Below are 25185 nucleotides of genomic sequence, written 5' to 3'. Positions count from 1 at the left end.
AATCTGTTTTTTACAGACTATATAGAAGGCTTTGAAAAGACAAACTGACAGTACAGATTGCAAACAAAGAAGTAACAAATAAAGCAACAAAGGCTTCTCATCAACAATAATATATGCCATCATGTGGCTATAGATAATACTGTATCGTGTAATTGACATTTGCTAAGAGAGTAGAACTTAAGGGTTCTCACACACACAAAAAAGGTAAATATGTCAGGTGATGGATGTGTTAACTTGATTGCTGGAAATCCTTTCACAATGTGTAAGTATATTAAATCATCACATTGTACACTTTAAATATTTTTTATTTGGGGAAAATTGTTAATATTTTTCAATGTTTTCCATATTTGTAGGGAAAAAACTACTATTATCCTTTAACTCTGTAGTGAGCTTAGTCATTAATTCAAGAGTAAGGGCAAAATAGTAGCGACCTTTACAAAAAATAAAAGTCTCGAGTTTACTCTCCACAGATCCTCATTGAAAGAACTACTAAGGGAAGAACTTCAGCCAAAAAAAAAAAATGAACCCGGAAGTGAGGAGTGGAATACAAAGGCAACTTCCTAAGAAATTAGAAAACATGTTAGTAAATCTAAGGAAGTAGGAGTTTTAGAAAAAGAGTATGGGGAGTTTAAGGACTTGGTAAAACTAAAATATTATAGAAATATTGGTAGAAATAAACAATCACATGAAAAATGCAAAGGAAAGTTCAGAGCTAAGTTAAAGCACTCAAAGGTCCTTTCATATTATTCAGAGGGAAGATGGATCAAATGAATTTTAAACTTTTAAAAATATAAGTTATTATATGTGGCTTTAAATGCTAGGGTAACCACTAAAAGAATAAAAATATATTTGATAGCTTTTAAGCCAATAGGAATAAAGGGACAGAAAATTCAATTCAATAGAAATAATAAAAAAGATTAAATAAGCAAAGGCAACATACAGTAAATAGAAAATACAAAATAAGAAATATGTAATACCAATAACTACAAATGGGATTAAACATGCTACTAAAGTCCAGAAACTCAAAGATTGAATTTTAATAAGACCATCCATATAGTGTTTGTTAAAGGTATAACTAAAAATGACATAATGATTAAAAAGAGACTTCTGTTTCTTATAACACAGCAGCAAAGATAATCTGAAAAACCTCCCAGTACCATTCTATAAATACTGGATAATATGCCACAAAGCTCCTTTGAATGCATAGCTGAGCTCACAAGAAAAAAAGGAAATACTCAGGAGGGAAAAGATGGAATGACAAGGCAGAGTAACAGCCAACCCCCGAGGTTACGTCTGCCCTTGGGGGGCGGAGCCTTGGACTTTAATGCCCATGGGGGTCAGGAGATGATTCTGTAGGCTGGAGTTAAATGGAGAATTCAAACCCAGACCTCTGTATGAAGCTGAAACCCAAGACGGGCTCTATCCTCAACCAGAGGAGGACCAAAAATGACAGGTACAGGAAAGTTGTGTCAAGAAGATCATTTGTCTTGGCCAGGACATTGGGAGGAGAAAAAATTGCTTCTATGAGTTTGTAACCAGAGGCCTACCCACCCACGGCTTAGAGTGTTGATTTTACTCCAAGTTCGTGTGTTCTGAGAGGGCTTAATTGAAGAAAGTGATGTAAGTGGGCCAAGCTGGTAATGTCTAGTGGTGCCTGGCAAAAGCAAACTCCAAACCACTCTCGCAGAGGCACACGCCCACGGTCTAACTGCACAGGAGCCCACATATCTGCCATCCCTTTGTCAGCACACAGTGACCACTGCCCTCCCCTCAAGATGCCTATCCAGCCAGTAAGGTGTCACATGGGGACAGTAAAATGGAGCTCTGTGGGTGAGTGACTTACTGTAATGTGTCACTAAATTCTGTTCACCAATGGCAGTGTGTGTGCGTTGAGAGTCATGATGAAAGAAAGGGGCTACTGAACAACTAGCGTCAAGCTGTGAAAAAACAGGCAAAGAGGAACTGGTGACTTGCATCTGCATTGCCCTCCATAAACAGATCTGTACTTCAGACTGGACAAGCCCTGTCCTGATCACACTGCTGATCATTTCAGCCCAGTTCCTTCCTTTTATACACAAGGAGACCCACAATGCCAGGGAAGTCACCACATCACCTGAACAGACAAGATGGGGAAAAAAATAACTGCCCCAAATCTTCTACCAGGCAGCATGCCTACAACCAGAATTCCCAGACATTCAGCTCTCTCAACCAACACCAAGTATTAATATTGACACCTGATGGAAGAAATGTTCATATATTGAGGTACGGGGAAGTCTTTCTGGCTTATACATGATTTGGCTTGAACTTCATGCTAACTCAAACAGCCTGTCTTATGGCCCGTCAAACATGCCTTGTACATCTGTTTTAACCATTAAAGAAAAGATTGCATTTAAAAATCTAAATGGAGTGACTGCTTCAGGCATTTAAAATGGAGCCAGGTGGCCATTGTGGATGTGGTTTCAGACATGTTCCTGCATCACTGAGAACTTAAATTTTCTGAACTGTTATCAAATTCAAGGATACCACCAGCCATGCTCAAAACAGTATCTGCTGGCAGCTGCCAGCTACAACCCCTTGTAACTATGCAACCATTTTGGACCCCAACCAATCCTTACTTAACAAGCATCCTTCCTTCTTGCCAGATCCAATTATAATTCTTGATAAACAACTCATGAAACTAACTGTAACCTTGTAGTTTTTGTCTTTTTAAGCCTTCCCCCATTTTGTAGTCTGGAGGAACACAAGTCAAGGGCTTATTGAACCTGTATCTCCTAGATTACAGTCCTCAGTTTGGCTTGAATAAAACTCTCTCCTATCCCTATTATAGATTTTTTTTATTGATCATTTTCATCAACATACCTTTTCAGCTGATGATATTTAAAAGTGAGACACCTTTAGAGTTAAGCTCAGTCTTTCGTTATTTATACCCTGACCTCATTCCAACAAGGCTTTCAGGCATCCTTAGAGAGGCACAGAATTCTTATAATTTTAGATTAAAAAGTTCCCAGGGGCTCTAACGAGGATAACACTGGTTAGCTTATAGAACTTACATAATGACATTAACAAGAGTGCTTCTAAAGTTTTCTCGTTCTTTATGTGGAGATTTGCTCTTTGATTTGGAAGTAGATGGTCCAGCATGACTATCATCAATCTGGTCGAGTAACCCGCTCTTTTTTCCAAAGCGTTCCATGTATTCAGCTTGAATTTTTTAAAAAAAGGCATAAATTAGTCATCTAAAAAGTAAGCTAAAATATTTAAGTGGTTAGAATAAAATGCTGAAGCATGTTTTAAGAAAAAAACTACATTCTTTAAGTTCTTAAGTAACCACATTTTCTTTCACTACGAGGAAGTTAAACTAACTCTCATTTTATGTCATCATGAAAAAACTTTATTTCAAGAATATTCATTAATTTATTTTATATTTTGATTAATGTTAATAAACTCAGATTTTCAATTATATTTGCATAGAACCTTCTTAAAATGAAGATTAAAATTATTATAAAAACAGAATATAAAACTATCTCAGAAAATTTAAAGAACCATGATGAAAAACATGTTAATATTCAATACAATCAATCTGATAAGTCAAAAATATTAATATAAATAATTTAGAAGTAATGTTTACAACTTACTAAAATCCCCCTTAGAAAAACCTTTAGTCTTGGATACAGAGGCAAATTCTGAATACAATAAATCAAAGTTTGATTATAAACATCCCAATTCCTAAAATATCAGCTTTTATAGCATTTACAACAGCCTGAAATAACTAAGAACCGGATTCAATTATTTTCTTAGGGAACACACTTGGGATAAATTTTTCTACTTTACATAAATATTTCAGTTTACGATTTCATTGCTCTAATTAACTAAATATTGTGTGATTTTTTTTCTCTAGAAAATGTCCTTGAAGTCTAAGATAGAATATTAGAGTTCTTACCATACGATTGTTGATTTTTAACACTAAACTGCTCTGGAATACCTTCATCCCGCTTTACACTCAGATGGAATGATGGAGCCGCCTGCTGCCACTGGGGCTTTGAACTCACCTGAAATATGAAATTTACATAGCATTAACAAAACAAGGTCAGGGGACAAAAAAAACCTTTTTCATGAAATGCGTAAGAATGTATAAACACAGACGTTTTCTCAAACAAATTAGGACATCTGTAAAGAAGGCACAAATACCCAATAGCAAATATCACTAAAGTCTGTGAATGGCACGGTGTGTGACATCTGGGACACATCACCAAAGGCTCTGCTGCTGGTTTGACGTGGACACCTGTTACCTAACTGAGGTGTTCATTCCACAGAGTTTACTCACCCACAGACATTGGCAAGTGATTTTTTAAGCCTTCCATCTTAATTAGAGCCACACCATGCTGGACTCCAATGCTAATGAGTTCCTCTACATTCCAGCTCCAAAGGATCTTCCTGTTCTCATGGCTTCAGCAGCTCTAGATTACCCTGGCAACTCACAAATTCATTCCATCGTTTAAGGCAGGGGTTATAAATTCTTATATCTACACAGTTCTGGCAGGTATCATGAAAGAGGGAGGAAAGGTAGTGATGATAGCTAACTGGCACTCAGCTTCAGTGCTGGGAAACATTAGGGGGTGGTGGGGACTGTGGCCAACAGGAGAAAACCTACATCTCCTAAAAAGGCAACAACTAATTAGCTCGAGCCGGTTACTGTGATAACAGAACACAGACCCACTGTTGCTAGAACCTATGTCTCTTCAAGAAACCCAGATGGGTAGGTTTTAAAGTAGAATGTACATATTTTTAAACAATGACAATTGAATCTGTGTCTTCCTCTCACATTCAGGCCAACTTGACAGCCCATGCTTGTACTGGCTTTTATTGAATAGTTTTACTCTTCCCAGCCCTTTACTCCTACTTTCAAATAAACTACCTGCACAGAAGCCCTTTTTACAGGCTCTTCTTTCACAGGAAAACAAGCTGAGACAATTAATAAGTCAATGCTTTTCCATCCTTCCCTGCCTGCCTTTCCATTCTTCCGCTCTCATCTTGCTCCATAAAGGATTTCAGATTCATGGGTGGGCTATGAGTAAGGTGTTCACAAAGGGTGGGAATCAGGTCACTAGCTCAGAGGGGTTGGGAGCCACCAGCACTGGGTCATCTTCACCCTTGATTTCAACAAGGATCAACGCCAGAAGCATAAATGTCTGTAATGAAAATCACTCTAGGGCTTAACTACTGCCGGAAGATTTTATCCAAGTACAAACCTTAATATTCAAATGAAAATTGTTTGTTTGCTTTGGTCAATGGATTTTTTTAAATCTCTTAAAAATATCATCTCCCTTAACACACATGAAACTGAGAAAATGAATGCTGAGAACATGTAAGATATGGCCAAATATGAACATAAAACCAAGTTTAAAATCAGCCAATAAAAGCATTTTAGACTATTATATGCCAATGACAGGAAAGGATTATTATTCAACTCAGCCACTGAATATTGAATCAGGAAATTTTAATTGAGTTTACAACTCTAAACCTATATACTAATAAGACACAACAAACTATGGGTAATTTTTATTTTTCTCTTTTAAAATTTGTCAAATTTTTAAACAGAAAATGCCTATTCCATTTCAAATCTTGTCTTTTAAGCTAGAAAATTTAAGATAGATTTTGCAGAAGCACAGAAAAGGTGCTATGGCTCAATTCTATAGAATCTGGCATCATTAAAAAAAATTTCAATTAAAATGTATATTTTGAAATGTTCATTTACTTTATCTAAGAATATTAACTCAAGTTTTCTAAGTGAAAAATGTCCTCCACTTTAAATTATCAGGAATCTTTCTCTATAAAGCAACACAAATTCAATTTTATAGTTTGTTCTCAGCTTTTAAAATATCTTTCAAAAAATAATGCTTTGGATGAAACTTGAGAACATTATGCTAAGTGAAATAAGCCAGACATAAAAAGACAAATACTGTATGATTCCACTTATGAGGTACTTATAGTAGCCAAATACATAGAGACAGAAAGTAGAATGCTTGTTGCCATGGACTGACAAGAGGCGGAAACAGGGTATTAGTGTCTAATGGGTACAGTGTTTCCGTTTGGAAAGATGAAGAGTTCTGAAGATGGATGGTGGTGATGGCTGTACAACAATATGGATGTACTTAATGTCTATGAACTATAATTTTAAATGGTTAAAATGATCAATTGTATGTTATGTATATTTTATCACAATTTTTAAAAAAACAGTGTTTGCACTGAACCTCCACTTAAGCTCAGCTTCCAGCAGTTACAAGAGCAAAACTCAATGGCATTAAATTCAATATAACTACTAAATGGTAAAATTTATCACAGTCAAGTACATCTTACCCAGCACTTGTCAACTGAAAATGTCTATTAACTGCCGCCTCCACAGGACAATGACAATTTTTAGTCATAATAATAATAATAAAAAGGGTGGCAAGATCTGAAGAATCTTCTGTGGAATAGCATTTCAGTGCCAGAAGATGCATCTCAAAGGTCATCAACGCTTCTTACTTTCAAACTCAGAAACTGAGGCTCGGAGAGGTAAGTGACTCCCTCAGATGGCAGGGCCATTAGTGACGAGGATGTAACCCAAAGCTTCATCTCCTAATTCCAACACTGATATATTTTCTGCTAGATAATCTTGGAAATACTTTTATCCAGAATATTCAAACATACTGTACACACTATTAGGAAATTACAGCTTACACTTACTTTATTAAGATAGTTATTTTTCCTTTTACGTGCACCTCAGAATTTCTCAATCAGAAAATAGTCAAATTGAGCACAAAATTCAAAATCATAAATTCAGTTATTTACAAGTTTGAAACTAGTAAACATTTTTAAAAGGGCAAAAATCCAATAAGAGTCTATAGGTAAATTACCGTAGGCAATTGTGGTAACATTCTTACTGGTGTCTTGGATTTTTCTTTGCTGGATGATTTATCCTGCATTTAAAGAAAAAAAAAAAAGTTTACTCTGTTAATGATAAAATTGATTCATTCAACCAAATTTTACAGAGGATCTAAAGTAAAGCACTTAGTATTCAAAATATTTAAAGACATACCCTACTACTTTAAAAAAATTTATTTAATTTATTTTTGGCTGCATTGGGTCTTCACTGCTGTGCACGGGCTTTCTCTAGTTGCGGTGAGTGGGGGCTACTCTTCTTTGTGGTGCGCAGGCTTCTCACTGTGGTGGCTTCTCTTGTTGCGAAGCACGGGCTCTAGGAGCGTGGACTTCAGTAGTTGTGGCATGTGGGCTCAGTAGTTGTGGCTCATGGGCTTAGTTGCTCCACGGCATGTGGGATCTTCCCAGACCATGGCTTGAACCCGTGTCCCCTGCATTGGCAGATGGATTCTTAACCACTGCGCCACCAGGGAAGCCCCTCTACTACTTTTTAAATTCTCAATGTTTGTCTTAGAATTGCTTTTTCATAGCAAGGAAAGAAAGGAAAGTGGTATCCAACAATACCCATCAGAAAGGTTTAAAAATGTGCAAAGGCTTTTATCCATTACATCATCCCCTAGGAATTTAATCTGAACCTAGTTAGTGTCCAGGGCTTACTGTACTCCACCTCCCTTCTCTATCACTAAAATACCATTTCTGTTCTATTGACAACCAGAATGCTCCACTTCCTAAGCTGACAATGTATTCAGGTTAATGCATCGTCAGGTTACTGTAAGTAACATATACTTTTTAGCAGCAACTTTCAGGGAAAAGGGCTGATATCTTCCTTTGAGTAGAGGAGGATTCCATGGTAGGAATTCCACCTAGGTAAGAGGAAGCACTGTTGAGAAAAATACTTGGATCTATAAAGCAGATTATAAGTCGTGCTTTTTGCCAATTGTCAATTTATTGCCTCTCAGCTCCAAACCTACCCTTTTTGCCCCCCTTTGTGATTGGGCAGGACTCTATAACACTTCTCCTTTGCCAACCAGCATTAATATTACAAACGGTGTCAAAACAACACTGTGAGAGGAAAGGACTCTCTTCCTGGTTCCAGGGCTTTTTGTTGCTGCTTCCATGGTGTGGCTGCCAGCAGTCAGCATCCTTGCCTGTGGGCACCTTCCCAGCCTGTGGTGTGTGGCTGACCCAGTGACAGACACCCTCCAGCAGGGTTGCAGGTTTCACAGGCATCCCGAAGGGCAGCTTCCCAGAAAGTTTCCCTTACATCATAGAGGGAGACTTTCAAACTCTTCAGCACGCAAGCAAGGTGGTTTTCTCACCTACCAGCCTAAGCCTGCAACACCTCAGCAAACATCTTTGCCATCCAGGTGGGCCATAGCCATTCCCTCTCCAAGGGGTCTTAATCCAGGCTTTGGAGAAGTAATGGATCTTCCAAGTTTCTTCCTCGAGCACTCTCCCTTACTCCTAAAGGGAATGGCTACTTCTTATATCTGCTAACTCTGTACTTTTTTTAAGCTACATTGTCCAAAAGAGCATCCATTAGCCACCTGTAGCTACTGACCACTATGAAGTGAGATGTGTTTCAGTGTAAAATATGTACTAGATTTTGAAGACTTAGTACAAAATACAAAACATTTAAATTATCTTGCCAATCTTTATATTGATTAGAATATATATTGATTACATTGTGTGTGTATTGTTTTAAGAAATTTACATGAATTATCTCATTCAGTTCTCTTTACAACTCTGTGAGGTGAGCAGTACACCACTTTTGTTCCTACTGTATACATGATGACTTTTTATATGAGGTACTCTCTACCCACACAAAGCATACATTCCAGTCAATATTTTTGTTAACATCTTTATTGAGGTATAATTGCTTTACATTGTTGTGTTAGTTGCTGCTGTATAACAAAGTGAATCAGCTATACATATACATATATCCCCATATGCCCTCCCTCTTGCGTCGCCCTCCTACCCTCCCTCTCCCACCCCTCTAGGTGGTCAGAAAGCACCGAGCTGATCTCCCTGTGCTATGCGGCTGCTTCCCACTATCTATTTTACATTTGGTAGTGTATATATGTCCATGCCACTCTCTCACTTCGGCTCAGTTTACCCTTCCTCCTCCCCATGTCCTCAAGTCCATTTGCTACGTCTGCATCTTTTTTCCTTTCCTGCCCCTAGGTTCTTCAGAACACTTTTTTTTTTTTTTGAGATTCCATATATAGGTGTTAGCATATGGTATTTGTTTTTCTCTTTCTGACGTACTTCACTCTGCATGACAGACTCTAGGTCCATCCATCTCACTACAAATAACTCAGTTTCATTACTTATTATGGCTAATATTCAATAGTATATATGTGCCATGTCTTCTTTATCCATTCATCTGTCGATGGACACTTAGGTTGCTTCCATGTCTTGGCTATTGTAAATAGTGCTACAATGAACACTGTGGTACATGACTCTTTTTGAATTACGGTTTTCTCAGGGTATATGCCCAGTAGTGGGATTGCTGGGTCGTATGGTAGTTCTATTTTTAGTTTTTTAAGGAACCTCCATACCATTCTCCATAGTGGCTGTGTCAATTTACACTCCCATCAACAGTGCAAGAGGGTTCCCTTTTCTCCACACCCTCTCCAGCATTTATTTTTTGTAGATTTTTTTGATGATGACCGGTGTGACTGGTGTGAGGTGATACCTTATTGTAGTTTTGATTTGTATTTCCCTAATGATTAGTGATGTTGTACATCCTTTTGTGTGTTTGTTGGCACTCTGTATATCTTCTTGGGAGAAATGTCTATTTAGGTCTTCTGCCCATTTTTGGATGGGGTTGTTTGTATTTTTGACATTGAGCTACATGAGCTGCTTGTATATGTTGGAGATTAATCCTTTGTCAGTCACTTCGTTTGCAAATATTTTCTATCATTCTGAGGGTTGTCTTTTTGTCTTGTTTGTGGTTTCCTTTGCTGTGCAAAAGCTTTTAGGCTCCATTAAGTCCCATTAGTTTATTTTTGCTTTTATTTCCATTTCTCTAGGAGGTGGGTCAAAAAGGAGGTGGATCTTGCTGTGATTTATGTCATAGAGTGTTCTGCCTATGTTTTCCTCTAAGAGTTTGATAGTGTCTGGCCTTACCTTTAGGTCTTTAATCCATTTTGAGTTTATTGTTGTGTATGGTGTTAGGGAGTGTTCTAATTTCATTCTTTTACATGTAGCTGTCCAGTTTTCCCAGAAGCACTTACTGAAGAGGCTGTCTTTTCTCCATTGTATATTCTTGCCTCCATTGTCAAAGATAAGGTGACCATATGTGCGTGGGTTTATCTCTGGACTTTCTATCCTGTTCCATTGATCTATATTTCTGTTTTTGTGCCAGTACCATACTGTCTTGATTACTGTAGCTTTGTGGTATAGTCTGAAGTGAGGGAGCCTGATTCCTCCAGCTCCGTTTTTCTTTCTCAAGATTGCTTTGGCAATTCGGGGTCTTTTGTGTTTCCATACAAATTGTGAAATTTTTTGTTCCAGTTCTGTGAAAAATGCCATTGGTAGTTTGATAGGGATTGCATTGAAACTGTAGATTTCTTTGGGTGTAGTCATTTTCACAATGTTGATTCTTCCAATCCAAGAACATGGTATATCTCTCTCCATCAATTTGTATCATCTTTAATTTCTTTCATCAGTGTCTTATAGTTTTCTGCATACAGGTCTTTTGTCTCCTTAGGTAGGTTTATTCCTAGGTATTTTATTCTTTTTGTTGCAGTAGTAAATGGGAGTGTTTCCTTAATTTCTCTTTCATATTTTTTGTCATTAGTGCATAGGAATTCAAGAGATTTCTGTGCATTAATTTTGTATCCTGCTACTTTACCAAATTCATTGATTAGCTCCAGTAGTTTTCTGGTAGCATCTTTAGGATTATCTGTGTATGGTATCATGTCATCTGCAAACAGTGACAGTTTTACTTCTTCTTTTCCTATTTGGATTCCTTTTATTTTTTTTCTGTCTGACTGCTGTGGCTAAAACTTCCAAAACTATGTTGAATAAAAGTGGTGAGAGTGGACAACATTGTCTTGTTCCTGGTCTTAGAGGAAATGGTTTCAGTCTTTCACCATTGAGAATGATGTTGGCTGTGGGTTTGTCATATATGGCCTTTATTATGTTGAGGTAAGTTCCCTCTATGCCTACTTTCTGGAGAGCTTTTATCATAAATTGGTGTTGAATTTTGTCAAAAGCTTTTTCTGCATCTATTGAGATGATCATATGGTTTTTATCCTTCAGTTTGTTAACATGGTGTATCACATTGACTGATTTGTGTATATTGAAGAATCCTTGCATTTCTGGGATAAATCCCACTTGATCATGGTGTATGATCCTTTTAATGTGCTGCTGGATTCTGTTTGCTAGTATTCTGTTGAGGATTTTTGCATCTATGTTCATCAGTGATACTGGCCTGTAGTTTTCTTTTCTTGTAACACCTTTGTCTGGTTTTGGTATCACGGTGATGGTGCCCTCGTAGAATGAGTTTGGGAGTGTTCCTCCCTCTGCTATATTTTGGAAGAGTTTGAGAAGGATAGCTGTTAGCTCTTCTCTAAATGTTTGATAGAATTTGCCTGTGAAGCCATCTGGTCCTGGGCTTTTGTTTGTTCGAAGATTTTTAATCACAGTTTCAATTTCAGTGCTTGGGACTGGTCTGTTTATATTTTCTATTTCTTCCTGGTTCAGTCTCAGAAGGTTGTGCTTTTCTAAGAATTTGTCCGTTTCTTCCAGGTTGTCCATTTTATTGGCATAGAGTTGCTTGTAGTAATCTCTCATGATCCTTTTTTATTTCTGCAGTGTCAGTTGTTACTTCTTTTTCATTTCTATTTCTGTTGATTTGAGTCTTCTCCCTTTTTTTCTTGATGACTCTGGCTAATGGTTTATCAATTTTGTTTATCTTCTCAAAGAACCAGCTTTTAGTTTTATTGATCTTTGCTGTCGTTTTCTTCATTTCTTTTCCATTTATTTCTGCTCTGATCTTTATGATTTCTTTCCTTCTGCTAACTTTGGGGTTTTTTGTTCTTCTTTCTCTAATTGTGTTAGGGGTAAGGTTAGGTTGTTTATCTGAGATGTTTCTTGAGGTAGGATTGTATTGCTATAAACTTCCCTTTATAACTGCTTTTGCTGCATCCCATAGGTTTTGGGTTGTCATGTTTTCATTGTCATTTGTTTCTAGGTATTTTTTGACTTCCTCTTTCATTTCTTCAGTGATCTCTTGGTTATTTAGTAGTGTATGATTTAGCCTCATGTGTTTGTATTTTTACAGTTTTTTTCCTATAAAAACAACTTACACCACAGAACTACAAAGGATCATAAGAGATTACTATGAACAGCTGTATGCCAATAAAACGGACAATCTAGAGGAAGTGGAGAAATTCCTAGAAAGTACAATCTCCGAAGACTGAATCAGGAAGAAATAGAAAATAGAAACAGACCAATTACCAGGATTGAAACTGAATCAGTAATAAAACAAACTTACTCTCAAACAAAAGTCCTGGACCAGACTGCTTCACAGGTCAATTCTACCAAACATTTAAAGAAGAGTTAGCACCTATCCTTCTCAAACTATTCCAAAAAAATGCAGAGGAAGGAACATTCCCAAACTCATTCTATGAGGCCACCTACACCCGGATACCAAAACCAGACAAAGATACCACAAAAAGAAAAAAATACAGGCCTATATCACTGATGAACATAGATGTAAAAATCCTCATCAAAATATTAACAAACCAAATTCAACAATACACTAAAAGGATCACACACCATGATCAAGTGGGATTTATCCCAGGGATGCAAGGATGGTTGAATATTTGCAAAAATCAACCTACATGATATACCACATTAACAAATTGAAGAATAAAAACCATATGATCATCTCAATAGATGCAGAAAGTCTTGGACAAAACTCAACATCCATTTATGACAAAAACTCTCAACAAAGTGGGTGTAGAGGGAATATATCTCAACATAATAAAGGCCACGTATGATAAGCCCACAGCTAACAACATACTCAACCGTGAAAAGCTGAAAGCACTTCCTCTAAGATTAAGAAAAAGACAAGGTTGTCCAGCCTCTCCACTTTGATTCCACATAGTATTTGAAGTCCTAGCCACAAAAAGCAGACAAGAAATAAAAGAGATCCAAATTGGAAAGGAAGAAGTGAAACTGCCCTGTTTGCAGGTGCGATGATACTATATATACAAAATCCTAAAGATGCTACCAAAAAATTACTAAAACTCGTTAATGAATTTGGTAAAGTTGCAGCATACAAAATTGATGTACAAGAATCTGCTGTGTTTCTATACACTGAAAACAAACTATCAGGTCTTCCCTGGTGGCGCAGTGGTTGAGAGTCCACCTGCCGATGCAGGGGACACTGGTTCGTGCCCTGGTCCGGGAAGATCCCACATGCCGTGGCGCGGCTAGGCCTGTGAGCCATGGCCGCTGAGCCTGCGCATCCGGAGCCTGTGCTCCACAACGGGAGAGGCCACAACAGTGAGACGCCCGTGTACCTCAAAAACAAACAAACAAACAAAAACTATCAGAAAGAGAAATTAAGGAAACAATCCCTTTACAATGCAACAAAAAATAAAATATACAAGAATAAATATAAGGTAAAAGACTTGTACTTGGAAAACTATAAGACACTGATGAGAGAAACTGAAGACAATACAAAGAAATGGAAAGATATAGCATGCTCACATGTGTAGCTGAACCAAACTGACTCCATTCCGTCAGCTCTATCTTAGGCCCACTGTCCTATCCCCTCCTCCTTATGCATGACTGAGCCTTAGCCTAACACACAAGGAATGTGCCCAAGCCAGATGAATTCCCATTCAACTTTCACCCTTGCCTTCATCTGATACCTAAAAACCAGAAGTGTGCCTTTTGCTGATGCAGATGGTTAATGGTCATGAGACCATTAATCCAGGGGAAGGAAAAAAAAACCCTGTTCCCATCCGTGTGGACATGCTTCTCCCTAGTAGTCAGATTCTATTTTTAGCTTTGACCCCTTTAAATTTCCCTGCACCCCTTTCAGTGGTGCTAAGTGCAGCTGTGAATGCGGATCATGTGTCCACCCAATCCTTCCCGCCTAAGTTACCCACAATACATTTCCTAATTGTTCTTTATGAAGTTGATCACCTCATTTTTCAGTCTCAAAGTTCCTTTTCAGTTTGGAAGACATTATTCAATATCTCTGACTACCAACATCATGGATTAGAAGACTCACTCCTGTTAAAATGGCCATATGACCCAAGGCAATCTACAGATTCAACGCAATCCCTATTAAAATACCAATGGCATTTTTCACAGAACTAGAACAGAGCTAAAATTTGTATGGAAACACAGAAGACCCTGAAGAGCCTTTTTATCTTGTTATCTCAAGATAACAATATAGAGAAAGAGAACAAAGCTAGACGTATCACACTCCTTTATTTCAAACTGTACTATAAAGCCACAGTAATCAAAAACAGACACACAGATCAATGGCACAGAATAGAGCACCCAGAAATGAAACCACATTCATATGGTCAATTAATCTATGACAAAGGAGGCAAAAATATACAATAGGGAAAGACAGGCTCTTCAATAAATGGTATTGGGAAACTGGAGAGCTACATGCAAAAGAATCAAACAGGACCACTTTCTCACACCATATTAAAAAAATAAACTCAAAATGGATTTAGGACGTCAATGTAAGATCTGAAACCATAAAACTTCCAGAAGAAAACACAGGCACTATGCCCTTTGACATCAGTCTTAGCGATTTTTTTTTTTTTTTTGCGGTACGCGGGCCTCTCACTGTTGTGGCCTCTCCCATTGCGGAGCACAGGCTCCAGACACGCAGACTCAGCGGCCATGGCTCACGGGCCCAGCCGCTCTGCGGCATGTGGGATCTTCCCAGACCAGGGCACGAACCCACGTCCGCTGCATCGGCAGGCGGACTCTCAACCACTGCACTACCAGGGAAGCCCGCGATATTTTTTTTGCTATATCTCCTCAGGCAAGGGAAACAAAAACAAAAACAAATAAATGGGGCTACATCAAACTAAGAAGCTTTTGCAAGGCAAAGGAAACTATCAGCAAATGAAAAACCGCCTACTGAATGGGAGAAGATGTTTTCAAATGACATATCCAATAAGAGGTTAATACTCAAAATACACAAGGAACTCACAAAACTCAATGTTAAGAAAACAAATAACCCAACTTTTAAAATGGGCAGAGGACCTGAATAAACATTTTTCCAAAGAAGACATACAGATGGCCAACAGGCACATGAAAAGATGAACATCACTAATCATTAGAGAAATGCACATCAAAACCACAATGAGATCACCTCACACCTGTCAGAATGGCCACTGTCAAAAAGGACAAAATTCACAAAGAAAAAAATTTTCTCCTGTTTCTTTAATGTATCTATATGAGATGATGAATATTCACTAAACCTATTGTGGTAATCATTTCATGATGTATGTATGTCAAATCATTATGCTGTACATCTTAAACTTATATAGTACTGTATGTCAATTATATCTCATTAAAACTGGGGTGGGGGAATAGCAAGTGTTGGTGAGGGTGTGGAGAAAAGGGAGCCCTTGTGCAATGCTGGTGGGAATGTAAATTGGTACAGCCACTATGGAGAACAGTATGGCGACTCCTCAAAAAATTAAAAATAGAACTATCATACAATTTAACAATTCCACTCCTGGGTATTTAGCCAAAGAAAATGAAAACACTAATTTGAAAATATATGCACCCCTATGTTCACTGCAGCATTATTTACAATAGCCAAGATATGGAAGCAATCCATGTGCCCATCAATAGATACATGGATAAAGAAAATGTGGTATATATAAATATAATGGAATATTACTCAGCTGTAAAAAGCATGAACTCTTGCCATTTGTGACAACATAAATGGACCTACAGGGCATTAAGCTAAGTGAAATAAGTCAGACAGGAAAAGACAAATACCATATGATTTCACTTATTTGTGGAGTCTAAAAAATAAATGAACAAACATGACAAAACAGAAACAGAGTCATGGTACACAAACAGGTGGTTGCCAGAGGGGAGGTGGGGTGCAAGGATGAGAGAAATAGGTGAGGGAGATTAAGAGGTACAAACTTCCAGGTGCAAAATACATGAGTCACAGATATAAAATGTACAGTGAGGGGAATATAGTCAATAATTATGTAACATCTTTATATTGTGACAGACGGTAACTAGACTTGTGATCAGTGTGAAATGTATAGAAATATCCAATCACCGTATTATGCACCAGGAACTAACAGTGCTGTATTAAATAGGTCAATTGTACTTTACAATAGAAAAAGAGATCAGATTTGAGCTTATCAGAATCTGGGGGTAGGTAGTCTAAAGGTACAAACTTACAGTTATAAGGTAAATAAGTACTAGGGATGTAATGTACAACATAATAAATATAATTCACACTGCTGTATGTTTATTATAGGAAAGCTGTGGAGTTCTCAGCCCAAAGAAAAAAGATTTTTTCTATTTCTTTAATGTTGTATCTATATGAGACAATAATGTTCACAAACCAACTGTAGTAATCATGATGTGTGTTAAGTCAAATCATTATGTTGGACACTTTAGATTTACAGGGTTGTATGTCAATTATATCTCAATAAAATGGGAAGGGAAGAAGAGTGAAGGGAAAGAAAATTGCAATGAACTTCAGACAATACTTCCCAAAGTACAAACACCAAATTAGGTAACTGTTTCATACATATACAGTGCTGTACCACAAACGGCTCTGTTTTCTTTAATCCCCAATGGACCACAGGGTACAAAGGGGGACATGAGCACAACGTTTTCAAGCTAAAAGTGCAGTAGGTGTTCTCAGAGTGGAAGGCTTCCCTTTAGGGAGAATAAGGATGTGGCAAAGGCCTAATAAGAATGCAGCTGTAGGGCTTCCCTGGTGGCACAGTGCTTGAGAGTCCGCCTGCTGACGCAGGGGACATGGGTTCGTGCCCTGGTCTGGGAAGATCCCACATGCCGCAGAGCGGCTGGGCTCGTGAGCCATGGCCACTGAGCGTCTGGAGCCTGTGCTCCGCAACGGGAGAGGCCACAACAGTGAGAGGCCCACGTACCGCAAAAAAAAAAAAAAAAAAAAAAAAAATGAATGCAGCTGTAGATGATAGAAGGAAAGGGACATATGGTCCAAGTGCCCTAAAATTCTCATACCGTCATACAGAGGCAACTCAAATGAGGTCTACTGTAATGGAGGTACTACAAATGTACAAAACACCTCGCTTAACCCAAGCCTTCGACACTGATTCCCACACACCTGACTTCTTAGGATCTCTACAGCACCCATTCTGCATGCTGAGCTACCACCCCTAGTCTCATCAGTACCCTGGGTGGAGAAGGGTGGTGAGGCCTGAATGTTTCCTCTATACCCTTCATATATATATATGTGTATTTATATATGAAGAGTTTATAAATAGTGGCCCTGGGCTAATCACAAACAGCAGCCACACATAAGTCAGAACACCATCTAGCTAAGTAACGCTGATCTTCAGTAAAACCAGAGGGGTGGATTTTAAAGTAACGTCTACATATTTTTAATGCTGATTAGCAATTCCATTTTAGTCTGTTTTCTCCTTTCAGATGATGACAGACATATGCACTCCTTCCCTCTGCTTTGGAACTTCTGTGAGGCTGGACTAAGAATTCCATTGACTTTTCTATCAGAAAACTCTTGTTTCACTTCCTTTCACATCCTCTTGGCCTCACCTCATGATTCCAGACGTGGCTGCAGTGAACAGTTCTGTGCTGGCTTCAATTCGGGTGGGAATGACAGGGTTTCCACTCAAGAAACTGTCTTTTGTTTTGTCCCGTGTGGCTTCTTTGATGCCGCAGCATGGGACCCTCGGGGTAGCCCATTCTGCACTCACACGTGAGCAGCCAGAAATAGGTGGAAGTTAACATCCTCAGGAGATAGGATGAGAGCTGACGGATAAATGCTACCACCCTGATCATCCTCAGGCAGATGATTCCAGGAAGCATTCAGAAGGTCGGGCAGGATCATTCCAGCCGCCCCGTATTGGTTTCTCCTCCTTCCTAGTTTTACTCTCCCAGATACTTTACTCCTGCTTCCTGGGATCACCTCTCCAACTCTACACATGTCCTATTTTCAGGCTCTTCTTTCACAGGAGAACATCTAAAACACTTAAAAATCAGTGGTCTTCCATCCTTCCATCTCCCCTTCCATTCTTCCATTCTCATCTTTCTCCATAAAGGATTTCAGATTCATGGGAGGGCTATGAGTGAGGTGTGCAGGGTGAGAGTCAGGTCACCAGCTCTGAGAGGCTGGCAGCCACCAGTGCTGGGTCATCCTTGGTTTTAACAAGGATCACCTCTGGGAACATGAAGGTCTGTAATGAAAATCATTCTAGGTCTTCCAGGTAGAAAGGGCTTATATGTTCACATGCTCACGTGGGCTTAGATGCCTGGGGGTTATTTTTTTTCATCTAATTTCTGGGACCCAAATCCACCACTTTTTAAATGCCAATCTCAACTTCTGCCAGTTGTGAGAACTCCAAACCATGGGTCATCACAAAGTATGTTTAAAAACGCTGGATGTGTGCACCACGTAAGACTAGAAGCTGACTTTGGAAAAAAGTGGGTGCTCTGCCAGAGACTACGAAGCAAGCGGTCTGCTCCTTTATGACCTGGGGTAGTCAGAGCAGCCCGCACTACCCAACCCGCACTCACAGCACCTTTCTTCATTTAGTGAAAGAGTCTATTTCCATGGAAGCTATGAGGGCAGAACTGGCTAAAAAACAAAACCAAAAACAAACAAACAAACAAAAAAACTGTAGGTAACTTCAGTGTTTTCCGCAACCCTCCCCCTGAAAAAAAAACAAAACTGTGTGTCGCTAAAAATGGCCTGAAGGCTCCAATTCTCCCATTTGTTTTTCCAAACATTTACAATGCCCATTTCTGAAGAACACACCAGTGTTTTACCAAAAATGTAAATAAATGCAATTATTACCCCACCCCCCCCAAATCTTAATTACTGCCGGAAAATACTATCCAAGTGCAAACCTTAACGTTCAAATGAATTTTTGTTTTAATTAATGGAATGTTAAAATTTTCTTTCAAATATTATTTATCTTAAAAGACATAAAACTCAAATGATACGAAAGAAAAATTGCTAGACAAAGTCAAATATGAGCACAGTATAAGGTTTAAATCAGCCAAATAAGCATTTTAAACAATTATTTGCCTCATGGGCTAGGAAGGATTATTCATCTCAGCCACTGAATATCTATTCAGTAAGTAAATTTAAATTTAGTTGCTATTTGTAAACCTATATACTAATACTATTTATTGCTAAACCTATATACTAATTTTTTTTAACTAGTGGCAATTTTATTAAATTTAAAATTTTTTTAATTTTTAAAGAGAAAATTAAATGTCTATTCCATTTCATATCTTTGGCTCTTAACACAGAATACCTAAGACAGATATTTGCAGAACTAAAAAAGATGCTATGATTTCATTTCATAGAACATGGTGTGATAATCTCGGCATTATCGATAAAATAGGTTCACAATTAAAACGTGTACTTTGAAATGTTTAAGAGCATTCACCTGAACATTTTCATTGGAGTGTTTTTTTAATCTGAAAGAATCCTTAATTTCAAATTATTAGAAATCTACTCTGTATGAAGCCATTCAGATTCCATTTCATAGTTCATTCTGAGCTTTTAAAATGTTTCAAAACAAATAATGTTTGCATTGAACCTCCATTTAAAATCAACTTCCAGGAATCACAAGAGTATAACTCAACAATATTAAACTCAACATAATTATTTGACAGTAAACTTTATTGCAGTAAAATCTAATTTGTCCAGCACTTGATCAACTGAAAATGTCTATTAACTACCTCTTCCACAGGACAATGCTAATTTAACATCAAAATCATGAAAAAGGATGCCAAGATCTAAGAAATCTCCTGTAGCTAAAAGTGCTAGAAGAGACATCTCTTCAGAGATCAAATCAACTGTTCTCATTTCAAACTCAGAAACTGGGGCTCTAAGAGGTAAGTGACTCTGTAATAGTCACAGAGCCATTAGTGAAAAATCTGTAATCTAAGTCCTTGCTTCCTAACTCCAACACTACTTCTGCTAGGTCATCCTCAGAATTCTTTTATTCATAATACTCAAATATCCTGCACATACTAGGTAATTACAGCTTACAGCTCCTTTATTAAGACAGTTATTTTTCCTAAGATATATACCTCATAGATGTTCTCCATCGGAAAAGAAATGGAGCACAGAAATTTATAATAAAAAATTCAGTATCTTGGGCTTCCCTGGTGGCTCAGCGGTTAAGAATCCGCCTGCCAATGCAGGGGACACGGGTTCGAGCCCTGGTCCGGGAAGATCCCACATGCCATGGAGCAAATAAGCCCATGTGCCATAAATACTGAGCCTGCGCTCTAGAGCCTGCAAGCCACAACTACTGAAGTCCGTGTGCCACAACTACTGAAGCCCGTGTGCCTAGAGCCCGTGCTCCGCAACAAGAGAAGCCACCAGACTGAGAAGCCCACGCACTGCAACGAAGAGTAGCCCCCACTCGCCGCAACTAGAGAAAGCCTGTGCACAGCAACAAAGACCCAATGCAGCCAAAAAAAAAAAAAAAAATCAGTATCTTACTTGCAAGTTTGAAAACTAGTAAACAACATTATTACAAAAGCAATAAAATATGAGATATTTGGTAAATTACCATAGACAACTGTGGTAAAAATCTGACTGGTATCTTGGATTTTTCTTTGCTGGGTGATTTATCCTGCATGAAAAAATACAAACAAAACCCAACCCAACACTGTTTACTCTGTTAATGCTAAAATTGACTCATTGAACCAAGTGTTACAGAGTGTCTAATATAAAGTAAAGCACATATCATCCAAAATATTCTAAAACATACTTTATGGACAGCATGATGTTGTGTACAGAAAATCATAAGGCATCCACAAAAGATTAGAGCTAATGAAAGAGCTCAGCAAGGTTGCAGGATTCAAGATTAATACACAAAAATTGTATTTCTAGATGCTAACAATGAACAATCCAAAACAAATTAATTTACAATAGCATCAGAAAGGATAAAATACTTAGGAATAAATTTAACAAAAAGACGTGCAAGACTTGTACAAAGAAAGCTATAAAACATTATTGAAAGAAATTAAAGAAGACCCTAATAAATGGAAAGACACCCCATACTCATGGATTGGAAGACTAATATTGTTAAAATGCAATACTCTCCCCTCAAAATAACCTACAGATTCAACACACCCTTTCTCAAAATCCCAGATGCTTAGTTGTAGAAATTAACAAGATGATCATAAAATTCACATGGAAATGTAATGGACCCAGAATAGCCAAAAGATCTTGAAAAAGAACAAAGTTGTCAGACTCACACTTTCAGATTTCATGACTTAACTACAAAACTACAGTAATGAAGACTGTGTAAGGATAAACATATAGATCTATAGATCAAAGGAACAGAATTGGGAGTTCAGAAATAAACCCATACATTTATGGGTGAGTGCCAAGACAGTTCAGTGGGGAATTGGCCATATCTTCTAGGAATTTATCTAATGAGTGTCCATTCACTTAGCCCCCACCTCCTTTCTCCATGGCTAAAACTTCATTTTTTTCCCAGAATGCTCCACTTCCTAAGGTGACAATGTATTCAGGTTAATGCATCCTCAAGTTACTGTAAGTAACATATACTTTTTAGCAGCAACTTTCAGGGAAAAGGGCTGATATCTTCCTTTGAGTAGAGGAGGATTCCATGGTAGGAATTCCACCTAGGTAAGAGGAAGCACTGTTGACAATAATGCTTTGTTCTATAAAGCAGATCATAAATTGTGCTTTTTGCCAATTGTCAATTTATTACCTCTCAGCTCCAAGTCTACCCTTTTTGCCCCCCTTTGTGATTGGGCAGGACTCTATAACATTTCTCCTTTGCCAACCAGCATTAATATTATAAAGTGTGTCAAAACAACACTGTGAGAAGAAGGGACTCTCTTCCTGGTTCCAGGGCTTTTTGTCGTTGCTTCCATGGTGTGGCTGCCAGCAGTCAGCATCCTTGACTGTGGGCACCTTCCCAGCCTGTGGTGTGTGGCTGACCCAGTGACAGACACCCTCCAGCAGGGTTGCATCCCTAAGGGCAGCTTTCCAGAAAGTTTCCCTTATATCACAGAGGGAGACTTTCTTTCAAACTCTTCAGCATGCAAGCAAGATGGTTTTCTCACTTCCCACGTTGATACTTTCCTGATTTTCACAGCTGTATAGTACTCTAATGTATGAATATGATGTGATTCATCCATTCCATTCTCCTGTAAATTAACATTTAGCTTATTTCCAATGTTTCTCTATTACAAAAGATGTTCCAATAAACATCTTTGGTCATATATTTTAGTATACATACAATTTTATTTCACACACACATATATACTATACAGTGTGTATATAATACAAATATAATACACATGTGAGTATGTAAATATCTCTTTTGTCCCTTTAATTCCATTGGTATATTTGTCTATCTGTAAACAAATTGTATGACATTGTCTAAATTACTATGACTTCACAATAGGTCTTGAAATCTGTAAGGCAATTCTCTCCACCTTAGTATTCTTAAAAATTATTATATACAATCTTGACCTTTTCTCTACCACGTGAATTTTAGGATCCACATTGCATGAAACTTTGGGGGATTTTGACAGAAACACACTGAATGCCTAGAATAATCTGGAGGAAATTGATATTGTTATGATATTGACTTCTTCATGAATACAATATATTTCTTTATTCACATCCTTGGAGTGTATCCTTCAAAAACTTTTTGTAATATTCTTCATAAGCGTGTACACATCTTTTTTTTTTTTTTTTTTTTGCGGTACGCGGGCCTCTCACTGTTGTGGCCTCTCCCGTTGCGGAGCACAGGCTCCGGACATGCAGGCTCAGCGGCCATGGCTCACGGGCCCAGCCGCTCCACGGCATGTGGGATCTTCCTGGACCGGGGCACGAACCCGTGTCCCCTGCATCGGCAGGCGGACTCTCAACCACTGCGCCACCAGGGAAGCCCTGTACACATCTTTTGTTAGACTTATTCTTAGGTATAAAGAATTCTGAGTGAAAAATGCATTACAGGATCTGAACAACTGACTTACCAACTTTTAATCCCAACTAATTTGTAAACAGGGAAATGTCCATGAAGGCTGCATCTACATATAATAATTTCTGTGATGGTTATTCTTTGTTTGCCCCAATCCAGTCTCCATGTTTTCCTTCCTGCTCTGTGCCTAGAAGGCTGACTTCTGTAGACAGGCAGCACCTGGGCTCCCAGCCCTCTGGCTTCTGCTGGGGATTAAGCAATGAGAGGCACCTGTAGGAGACTAGACAGGATGAAAGGAGAGAGTTTTGGATATTTCTCTCCTAGTATTCCCTGTTTCCCGTAGTTCTGATAGTGGCTAAATTCTTCCAGAGTTCAGCTCCTTTCAGGAAGCTACCATTCCAAGCCTCCAGCTCTCACCAAGTTCTGAGAACGGGGTTCAATTTCTTTGACCCCTCAGGCCTAGGAATGGCAACGACTTCCTGTTATTAATCCTAGGAATGGCAACGACTTCCTGTTATTAATCCTTAGGTGCATCCTCATCCCTGTTGGTTTCTTCTCTTAACCTTGCCCACACCTCTCCAAATGGTCTTTTCATAAGTTTTCTTCCATTTAATCCTTTTAAGCATGCCATCTGTTTTCTGTTGGGATCCTAATACAATTTTACATTACCAGAATTAAAATTGCTGAAGAGTCAAGGTCTTCCTTGAGTACTCTGGCTTGGCACTCAGTTTTTATTTCACTGATTTTCAACTACTTGTCTATTGGAAGGGATATTTGAAACCTGGTATAATCCAAATTTAACAGTTCTGATGAAATGACCAGAATCTATGAATGTGTCTGGTTAAAATCAACAATAATCCTGAAGTTGTCTGATTAAATCAACAACCAACTCTCAAAATCTAATAGGATTGATTTAAATATAGTCATCATATGTTCTGAGTTATGGTTGTTAAAATTATCACCATGCTGTTGGCCTCATACCCAACTGTTTTCACTCTGATCTTTTTAAGCAATAACATCAAGGAGACAGGATGAAGGAAAACAGAATGAGCATCATATAAATGCAAAACTACTTAATTTAACAACTAGAAAATGCGCTAAGGTAGAGATAAGCTGACAGCTTTTCCCTCTTCTCTGCCCACAATCTGTAGTGGATTTTGCGGGGAGCTTCGTGCTCTTTGGATATCTGTATTTTTAAACCTCTGAAAGTTCTTCAACTGAAACTCAAAAAGCCTTATGTTTTAACTAATTTTAAAAATGAAAGAAGCAGTTCCAAGAGATTTTTCTTTTAAATACCTAATTTAAGAGTTCAAATTGCTATTCCTGAAAAACGCCATGTCACTCTAAACCTTCCACTATTGAGATGAATATATTAAAATCTCCTTCAGCAAATATGATTTTACCACCTGCTTACTTTTTCAGACTAAATGAACACATAAGTAAATGTCACATCAAAATGTTATTTCCAAAAGTTTAATCCATTCTGTTTGTTTCAGGTTAAAATATAAAACCTTTCACCCTTTCAAAAGGAAAACTACACTCAAAATCAGCATAAATGAAAGTATCAAGAGTTTTAAAATTACAAGTCAACAAAAGCAGCCAGAGAGAGACCTCTACTGTTTAAAAATAGTATGTAGAAAATGTAAATAGTCCTAGATGGGCTCATGCCCATTCTTTCAAGATCCCACTGCCTTTTTAATAACAGAGGTTCCTTTGGGGTGGGGGCGTGTAATTTCCAAACATCACTTTTATTAAGATAAAGTGAAACTTAAAACTTAACTGCCAATAGGTTTTTAGTGGACGCTTTTCAGTTGTAAATTGGTCAATTTGGGCTTTGTGAAACGACAGCTATTCAGAAATACCACTGCAAATATGGTAAAGGCATATTTTAAATTTCAACACCACAGCACATGATTCAAAAGCAGGTCAAAGACTGATGTGGGCATCAAGAAAATAAGTTATTTTTGATTAATTAATGAATTAGGGTTTTGACATTTTCAGTTAGTAATCTACAACTCAATGTTACTTTTAATCTTCTTTCCACAATAAACTCTAACACTACCAAAGAAATTATGAAGCTTGA

At 38.0% G+C, this 25185-nt stretch overlaps 1 protein-coding gene across 1 annotated transcript in view; it reads right to left on the bottom strand.

Annotated features, from left to right (window-relative positions):
- Positions 1-22898, bottom strand: part of DNAH7 (dynein axonemal heavy chain 7) — a 245023-nt gene extending 222125 nt beyond the window's left edge. Inside the window, exons 1-4 of the mRNA XM_027125386.1 lie at positions 20706-22898; positions 6894-6956; positions 3938-4046; positions 3051-3198 (exon numbers count right to left, since the gene is read on the bottom strand). Coding sequence (XP_026981187.1) covers positions 3051-3198; positions 3938-4046; positions 6894-6956; positions 20706-20774 — 389 coding nt within the window. The 5' untranslated portion in view covers positions 20775-22898. The remainder of the gene's footprint in view (positions 1-3050; positions 3199-3937; positions 4047-6893; positions 6957-20705) is intronic.
- Positions 22899-25185: the final 2287 nt, after the last annotated feature.

This window comes from Aethalodelphis obliquidens, unplaced genomic scaffold, assembly GCF_003676395.1.
Source record: "Aethalodelphis obliquidens isolate GAN/ISIS:26980383/991018 unplaced genomic scaffold, ASM367639v1 scaffold2, whole genome shotgun sequence".
Lineage (NCBI taxonomy): Eukaryota > Metazoa > Chordata > Mammalia > Artiodactyla > Delphinidae > Aethalodelphis > Aethalodelphis obliquidens.
This window is presented reverse-complemented; position numbering and strand designations above follow the sequence as displayed.